Below are 9,947 nucleotides of genomic sequence, written 5' to 3' on the forward strand. Positions count from 1 at the left end.
ATGAGAAGCAAAGCCATCTTGCTGTGCTTAGCACTACTTCTTGAAGGATGCTTCATGGTGTCAGGTGAGTAACATGGTACCCTCTAAGATCTTACACCCAATCAGTTTGCTCTTCCTACCACATATGTTAACAGTTATTAGATACTAAAAACATGAAATTATATGTATATTTCTTCTAATATCCAAATAATCTGGGTTTTTTTTTATTTAATCACAAACAGAAAAGTTTCTATTGAATCAATCTGCTATACTTCACATAATGCAAAAAACATGAAGATTTCAGATGTGTATGTGTACTACACCTGTGCACTCAACGCACCGTGCCTGGTGTGGGAAGTCATAGGATCTCCCGTCACTGTCCTCATTTTTGTAATAAAGGCCCTTTTATTGGGGCCACCTTTTTTTTAATTGGGGCCCCCAATGCCACAGCCCCACTTCCACACACCAGTGAGTGTGTGGTTTTGTGCGGAAATATGTGTGGAAGTAAGTGAATGGTAGTATGTGTAAAAGGATAAGCAAGTGGAAGAAAACCTGAATCACATATGTATTTAATTAGATTTAAATGTCCATGTCAATTGGATTAAATATGTGTTTGTGTAGATGTGTATATGTGTGAGTATGTGTATAATTTTATACATTTGGAGTGTGGATGTATAAATTAGTCTACAAAATAATGTAATCAAGGGTAAAAGAAAACAGATTGCAATACAGGGTTGGGAGAAAAATTACAGGGGTTAGGCTAGGTTTCCACTTGGGTTTTTGTCCGGCGTTTTTTTCTTGATGAAAAACGCCAGGAAAACTGCCAAGAAAACTGCCACTGCATTTACCTGCGTTTTGGCGTTTTTTCTGGAGTTTTTTCTGGCGTTTTAGCCTTTCTGTGGAAATTGCTTTTTTTGACCTTAGGCAGTTTTTCCAGCCTTTACAAGTTAGAAGTTTCACTCAGCTAAAAGGGATTAGGATAAATGGCAAGTATCTGCCCTCTCCTGATGTCATTTACTTGGTAGACCCTTTTGTCTCTTTTCTGTGGTTTGTAAGGCAGGCTTTATTTCGAATGTCTGCTCCTCTGGGAAGATTGGCCCCAAATGATGGTGCAAATTGTTTGCTGTTGCTTTTGGCACGCAGGATCCAGTCGCGTATGTTTGTTTGTAATGGCATGTTTGTTCCAAATGGTGTAAAATTCAATATGAACCAGTCCAGGACTTTGTTTTGTGTGAAACTGTTTGTTTTCAGCCTATTTCTCGTAGGACACACAGATACTGGGTCCATCCTCTGCATTGTAACTGTGGAAAAAACGCCATAAAAAACGCCAAGGCAATAAACCCACATGGCTTTTTCATGGCGTTTTTTCTCTCCCATAGACTTCTATTGGAGAAAAACGCCATGATTTCCTTGCAAAAAACGCCAGAGTGTGAACATGCTGCGATTTTGAAAAACTGCCACAGAGCCCAAAAAAGCAGAAAAACGCCAAAGAGGACTGAAAAAACGCCAGACAGAAAAACGCCAAGTGGAAATGGCATTTTGCGATTTCCTATTGAAGAACAGGTAACATCTGGCTGCAGCCGTTTTTCCACAAAAAAAACGCCAGGTGGCGCTATTGGCGTTTTTATGGGCGTTTTTAGCAAAAAAAAAACAAATGGAAACCTAGCCATATAGAAACAAAATTTGACGGCTCATCTAGTCTGCCTGTTTAAACTCTTATCAAACTTTGGTCAGGTCTTATAGTGAGGAAAGCTTTATGTATATCCCATGCCTGTTTAAATTCTCTCACTGTATTAGACTCCACCATTTCTGCTGGGAGACAGTTCCATTCATCCACCACCCTCTCACTAAAATAGAATTTCCTTATGATACAGACTTGAAGGAAAAGCACATTACAGGGGGTAGGGGATATTACACGAGGACTGGGTATATGACATGGGCAAGGGGTATGATAAGGGGAAAGGAATCTGTCAGGGTGGGAATATGAGACAATGGGGATATAATGGTGAGGTGTACAACATGGGGGACATGTAATGGCAGGGATTAAACCAAAACAGAGGAGTAGTTTATTTTACAAAATAGTAGGGGTAAAGACAGAAAAGAAAGAGAGAAATGTAAATTGGAAGGGGTAAAAAAAAAAGATGAAAAGTTAAGGAGAAGGTTAATAGAAAAATATTTCAGGAGATGTCAAGTAAGGGGTTAAGTTCATATGGGGAAAACAGTAAAGGGGGACGAATTTAAAGAGAATTGTAGGAGAATTTAAGAACTGAGGCCAAGATAGCTGAGTTCTCTTGCGTGTTCCTTGAAATTCTCACCAATTCTTTGCTTAGTGAATAGGCCCTAAAACACAGATATTTTATTTAAAAAAAAACTACTTTTTTATTGAAATAAATTATTTTTTTATTTGTTGCTTAATCTTATTTATCTATAATGGTGTTTATTAAAAAAAAAAATGGAAGAGGGCTACATATAATCTTAGCTCACTAGTTCCACCACTGCTGGTTGGGTATCTCAAAGATCTGTACTGGAATCCATTCTTTTTAATGGTTAAAAGTAGTTAAAAAGTCTTGAATGTAAGGTGTGTGCTTTTTCTGTCAGTACCAAGGTCTGTCCCAGTGGAATAAACCAACCAGCTCAGTCTGATATTGTTAACTGTAACATAATGCACCTTTGTCTCGTTAACAAATCTCCTGGCTGCCTTCCCTGAAATCAGAAAGCTAAACAGGAAGCATACTTAAGTATACTTCCTGCAAATGTAGCATCTGTATTGTATTCAATGGGAGTAGGTCCAGCTGATCACATGCGTGAACATCAGTGCTACCGAGCATTTCCATGATGTGTATTTATTGGTTTCTGCAGTTGGGGTAGGAGTTAAATGGGGCAGAAGCCTTATTTTATCACTCAGACAACTAAGCAGTACATGCATCACCTTGCCTGCAGCAAAACACATCAGAGTACATGCAAAATAGATTTTTATACGCACTTAACAGGAATAACATGAAATTCTTTAATAAAGAATAGTTTTTAAATCCGGTTAGATGGTGCATTTTTTATCTGCCTCCTTTTTCGGCACTTGATTCAATGACTGAAGAAGATGAATGGCTACAGGACTAAGCCAGCACCGTCATACACAAAATGAACAAAGATATATGAGATGAACGTGTTTATTCAGCAACTGTGAATCTGTACGCAAATTATTATCACTGAGGTGACTGACATTTTATACTCCCTACAGGACTGCCATGGGAGAGACTAATAATTGCAAGGGGGTGTATGTGTCAACGAGAAACCAGTCACTTTATTTCTCCTCAGTTGTATCAAAGGATTCAAATCATTCCTCAAGGAGGACGCTGCCAAAGAAAAGAGATCATGTAAGTACCAAAACATAAGTAAACAACATAAAATGAAATTGACTTTTCAATTTCCACTTAATTTGCTGCCTTAGCCCGGTATGCTGCAAAGATTCACTCCTACGAGATCTGCTATTTTGTTTGAAAAAATAAATGCTGCTGGGCTATGTAATAAGATGATAATGTCCTATATACTATGCATCACTGACAATCCCAGAGTCACTCTAGGGAAAAGGAAAAAAAATGGTTTCATTTTATATGTGTATTTGACTTCCTTTATTTCTGCCCCTGTCCAGAATTTTTTACTTTTTATATATATTTATATATATAATATATCGATCTAATAAACACCGATCAGCCATAACATTATGACCACTGACAGGTGACGTGAATAACACTGATAATCTTGTTATCATGGCATCTGTCAGTGGGTGGGATATATTAAGCAGCGAGTGAACACTTCATCCTCAAAATTGATGTGTTAGAAGCAGGAACATGAGAGACACATAAGGATCCGAGCAACTTTGACAAGATCAAAATCGCGATGGCTAGACGGTCCAAGAAAGGAAAAGCAGTGAACCAGCGACAGGGTCATGGGCATCCAAGGCTCATTGATGCAGGTGAGGGGCGAAGACTGACCCGTGTGATCAAATCCAACAGACGAGCTACTGTAGTGCAAATTGGCAAAAAAAAGTTAATGGTGGTTGCGTATGGGGCTGCGTGGTTGCAGATCAGTCCTGTTGCTGAAAGCACCTACTATGGGTCACGGAGCAATGGAAGAAGGTGGCCTGGTCTCAGGAATCATGTTTTCTTTTACATCATGTCTATGGCTGGGTGCGTATGCATCTATTACCTGGAGAACACATGGCATCAGGATGCGTCCATGGAGGCCCCACCTCACAACTTGCAGGACTTTAAAGGACCCCAGCACACCTTCAGAGGTCTAGTGGAGTCTACTGGGCTGGGCTGTTTGGCATCTACACAATATTAGGTGGTCATAATGTTATGGCTGATAGGTATGTGTATGTATGTTTGTATATATATTATATATATATACAGTTTAAAAAGGGGTCTTATCCCCATAGCAGCCAATGGAATGTTACTGTTCTTTCGGCAAATCTATTGGTTATTACGGGTGATAAAACCATAGTACCATAGTCACATCTTAAAATAAAACCATAGTGTCCCTACAAGCTGTAAGAATTTATTATTGTGATCTCCCTACAATTGCAGTCAGCAGATATGCATATCAAGAGGCAAATAGAATCATATGTCCCACCGATAATGTCCTTCTCAATTATTTTAAGGAATAAAGATGGGATATGTGCCCATTCACATATGCTGCAACATAATTTTATTTCCACTCGCAAGAAAAACATTTTTTTCATCTGGCTTTTGAAACATTATACTTCTCGTTTTAGCATTCATCTGAGGAACAAGAATGTCATTTGTTTGAAACCAGATACTCGCTGGGTTGAAATGATGATTTTTCACATACAAAAACGGTAAGACAAAATATAATACATTCTTTGTTTTTTTTAAAGATTTTTTATAGTACTGGTATAAAATAAGGCATTATAATTGGTAACATTATTTCCAGCTGCAATATACTATTACAACATTAACATCTATACTGTAATTCAGATACATTTGATGTTATTTTACTGGACAACTTTGATTTTCTTTCAAAAAAAAGAATACTTTGGAATGGCTATATTTAGGTCCAGGTGTAGGACCAGGTCCTCTTGTGACAAGGAGCTAATTGCTGCAGTGTAATTTATGTATGTTTTTTCAAATTTGGTATGCTAGCCCTGTAACTTCCCTAGTGACCACACAGGGGAGGGCTGGCAGCCTAAGGCCTGGGGGGCAAGTCAAGTGAAATGGCTCCGCCCCCTCGCACTCACCTTTCACCCCTCACGCTGCTCCCATCGCTATGCGGCCATCAGACCGCTGGAAAACTGATCTAAATGGCCGCTGATGCCACTGGCCGGAGCTACTTTAATCCTTTTTTTTATTTATTTAATATGCCGGATCGGCTTGCCATATTAAAAATAAATAAATAAAGTATTAACCCCTTCAATCCCCTATAGACGTACCGGGACGTCCAAAAAACGCCCACAAAGAAACCCCTATGGACGTCCCGGTACGTCCAGCCCTTCGTGCAGCGTCAGGGACACATCCCTGCCGCTGCACGGGAGACCAGGCTGTCGTTTGACAGCCTGGACTCCCCACTGACAGCAGAAGCCGGCTTTGCCGGCTTTCTGCTGTCCGATCGCCCGTAACAGCTTCCGGCATGAAAGCCGGTAAGCTGTTACCGGTAAACTGCCCGATTGCGCGATCGCGCAGTTGCAAACGCGCGATCGGGCATTCCCTTCCGGGTTACGTCACTGCTGACGTAACCCGGAAGGTCATCGGAGGACAGGATATCCCCTGCGGGGATATCCTGCCCTCCGATGAGGCACAGAGACGCTGCGATCTCTATGCAGGTCTGTGAGGACCTGCATAGAGATCACAGTGTGATCGGTGCAGGGGGATCGCGGGGAGGGGAGTGAGAGACCATCTCTCTCACTCCCCCTCCCGCCCTGTAAGAGAAAAGCAGAAAAAAAAAAACGTTAGGCATTTAAAAAATAATATTAAATAAATCATTAAAATAATAATATAAATAATACTAAAAAAAAATTATAATGTGAGCTGTGATGTCACTGTGACATCACTGGTATGTTCAGGAGGTCCCTAGGAGGACCTCCTACCATTACTGTGTAAAAAAAAAATATAAAAAATACAAAAAATGTAAAAAAAAATAAAATAAAAAAAATATATAAAAAAAGATAATAAAAAAATTCTTAAAAAAACCTTACATCCCATTGCCCTAGCATAACATCTAGCCAGTATAACCCTCCTGCCCCCGTTCACAACCCCCAAACCCGTTAAGCCATAGGCATAAAAATTATACAAAATTGTACACCTAATAGTATGCTCCCTGGTGCTGGGAAAGTCTGGAAAATCTATATAAATTAGGTATTTCTGAAATCAGGACACCTGAATTGATAAACTTGGAGGGGATTTTCCATCACTTTACCTAATTTTGTGAGGATTCAGAGGGAAAATGTAAAAAAAAATTAGTTTATTTTTCTAATCTCCGCTAGTTTTTACTAAATTTCTCATTCTTAATTTTCAGCTAATCATCCAACTATGGTATCAAACGAAAGCTCTATCTCTCCTTGAAAAAACAATATATAGTTTACATGGGTACACTATTCACAGGAAAAGAGAATCATCGCTAAACCGACATACCCCAAAAATGGCAAAATTGCTCTGGGCTTTGAGGTACCAAAAACCCCTGGGATTGAAGGGGTTAAAGTAGCGCCTGCCGGCAGCATCAGCACCCAGCAGCCGTTTAGATTCGATTTCCAACAATCTGATGGCCGCATAGTGATGGGAGCAGCGTGAGGGGTGAAAGGTGAGTGCGAGGGGGCGGAGCTTTCACCCCTCACGCTGCTCCCATCACTTGGCGGCCATTGCATACGGCCGCTGGGTGCTGCTGCCGCCGGCCGGCGCTGCTTTAACTATTTTTTTTTTCATTTAATAGCCGATCCGGCTTGCCATATTAAATTTTTTTTTAAAAAGTATTAAAGTAGCGCCGGCCGGCGGCATCAGCACCCAGCGGCTGTTTAGATTAGATTTCCCACAGACCACAGAAGCTAAAACTGTCCAACAAAGGTAAGTAGACAACATAGGTTTGACAAAGGTAGCTTTAAATGCAGCTATTTTACCAATCTTGCCAAAATTGAGATGAAAAGTGCCCTTTTCAAAGTTTTGTTGCACTGGATATTGTGTTCAGCAAGACCATCGGAGTACCACGAAGCCCTCCATGCATAATGTGTTTCAGTAGTTTCAAATATTGGTTTACTTAGGCCAAGTTCAGCAGCCCCCAATTCAAGTAACCCCCACTATCTGACCCAGCTGCCAGTTTATTAGAAAAAATTTCCCATGTCGTCGCTTTTCCTCAATTGCTTCTCTCCTCTCTCCGGCACTTATCAATAGCCACCAGCAATGCACCCCCCACGCTTTTATTTATCGCCTTCAATGTGATCAATACGCAAGATAGGTGGTTGTGAGAGCGGCCCCAGTGTTCCGATCAATTATCTTATATACAATTGCACTATGAGCATCCTTTAAGAAAAATTGTATGTGGGTAGGGTAGTTTCGATTGGCTCATGGGCTGGTAGCAGCCATGTCAACCTGCATCTAAGTTTACATTTAACCACCAAATCTTTAAGACAGAAAGAAGGCTACTGATCGATTAGTGACAGATTGGTAGACCTTCTAAAGATTCAAATAAAACGAAGAGGAAAGGATCAGAGAATGGGAAAAAAGGTTTTTGAGTATGACTACCATGACTACCATGACAACCAGTGGAGAAAGTAACATGCTGGCAACCAATCTATAATTTGATTTGCTTGTCAGCATGCAGACTTAGCGAAGTAACTAATGCCAACGACCTGTTAAAGCCCTCACATATTAAAAAAATTAAAAACCAAACACATTGTAAATGTATATATTTTTTACATTGAAGAATGGGCAAATTACAAATTCTGGTAATTATTTTGATATAATGTCAATGATACAAGCGTGATGGTTAAACTATTTTAACAGGTACAAATCTATCATACTTCATTGTATTCTATCCTATTTAGGCAAAGACTGGCAAATGAAAATGGCTCAAATGCATCAGGAAGAAGATCCCTATAATATCACCATGGTACTGAATTTCTGCCTCTTCTGACATATTGAACTGCACGTCTGTGCATTTATTAATTTACGTTTTATTTTATATTCAATCATGTCCAAGTGATATGTATTATTACACAAAAAACTAATCGATCATGCTCCATCTATTACTAACAAATAAAAACGTCTAGCATCATTTAATTCTGGATGGAAATTTGAAATGTTTTCTTCATTGTAGAGGTCAGTTCATGCTTCTAAAAAGTTAACTAAAATTTGGTTCTAAAACACTAAATTAAGTGGATGTTAAGTACTTGGTAGCAGATTAAGACCTACGGGGGGTGGGGGGGGGATGCCAGTAGGATTGCCAGGGTAGGAGATGAACCAAAACAGGTCTTAATGGAAATTGTATGATGTCAAGCCATGACAACGTTATCTCGCAATAAGGGCTGAGGTAGCCCTGCAGAACGCATATTTAACCAAATTAGGGTTCACTCATTTTACAGATTTAATCATGTGGGTAGGGGGAAAACATTTTTTCATTGCTTAGCCAGCCACTATTTTAATGCACCCCACACGTGGCAAGTCCTATCTATATTTTTCAAGGCTATGTTTCTTTTAAATGAGCTGCACTGTATTTTAACCCATGAAATTTAAAGCCCTCTCTGGCCACCATGAATGAGGCACATACGCGGCCATTGCAGTATTCCGATTCCATCCCACCATGTTTACCGTGATTCCCTTGTGACATTTTTTTTCTTTTTCCCAGCACTGGGTCTCTTGTCCTCACTCTTCAATAAGCGTAAAATGATGGAAAATCTGGAGCAAGATTGACATTAATGTATTAATCTCCAGAACTCTGGCTTGCCGTTTCTGTAGGTGTTTGTATGATACACCTGGTTTAAAACTTCATTGATGTATAATAAACATTTAACTAAGATTATTATTCTGTAACCTAACTTGTTAGTTAGAAGTTGGTTTTTCCAGTGTTTGTGGTAAGCACAGTAGTGTAAGTATGTCATTATTGGTAGAAAATTGTAACTAATTTATAAAAAAAATACACAGTACTGTACAAAGGTTGGGGACAGGCGTGAAAAATGCTTTGAAGTAGAAATGCTTTCGAAAATAAATGTTAAGTTTTAAATATTTAGTGACCAACTTTTGCCTTCAAAACAGCGTCAGTTCCACTACGTCAGGGGTGTCCAAGTTTTTTCTGCAGCAGGCCACTTCATCAGAATTGTATACGTGCGTGGGCCGCACTTTTCACTGTGAGAAAATATGGCCTTTAATAAGATATGCAGATTAAAAGAGTAAATGACACAAACCCTTTACTTTTCCTCTCACTGATTTCTTGGCCTAGAAAGTTTTGTCCTCTGAAGTGACTACAAATTCAGGATTCTGGATAAGTAAAAATGAAATAGTTCTATTTATTCTATGGATGCACTAAACTGAAAATTCAGGCATACCCAGATTCCAGCATGTACTGATTGGCTGGGCATGATAGGAGTGTGATTGTCATCAACAATGATATATAAATTAATAGTTATTGTATTTTTTTTGTACAAATGTGTATTAACCACACTTTTATTAAAGTAACACCACAATTGGACAAAAAAATTCAACAATATGACTTGGCATGATAGGAGTGTGGATACAGTAGGAGTAGGATACTGCCCCCCTTGTGTATTGACGCACAAAGAAACTAGCAATGTTAAGGACAGTAGTCAACCAAAAACAGACATCAAAAGATGTCCAGCAGTGCCATCAGCTCAGCATTGACAGAAAACAGTGGTACCCCGGTACACCTACATCTAATGCCTGGAGAAGTCTGGTCAGAAGTGGCCTTTATGGAAGACTTGCAGACAAAAAGCCTTACATCTGATGCAGAAA

General features: G+C 39.4%; 1 protein-coding gene across 1 annotated transcript; it reads left to right on the forward strand.

Annotated features, from left to right (window-relative positions):
• Nucleotides 1-8,315, forward strand: LOC128473496 (C-X-C motif chemokine 13-like). The gene is made up of 4 exons (XM_053455733.1): nt 1-64; nt 3,215-3,350; nt 4,751-4,834; nt 8,027-8,315. Exons 1-4 carry the CDS (start codon nt 1-3, stop codon nt 8,079-8,081), a joined length of 339 nt encoding a protein of 112 aa, XP_053311708.1. The 3' UTR covers nt 8,082-8,315.
• The last annotated feature ends 1,632 nt before the right edge of the window (nt 8,316-9,947 follow it).

This window comes from Spea bombifrons, chromosome 1 (genome assembly GCF_027358695.1).
Source record: "Spea bombifrons isolate aSpeBom1 chromosome 1, aSpeBom1.2.pri, whole genome shotgun sequence".
Lineage (NCBI taxonomy): Eukaryota > Metazoa > Chordata > Amphibia > Anura > Pelobatidae > Spea > Spea bombifrons.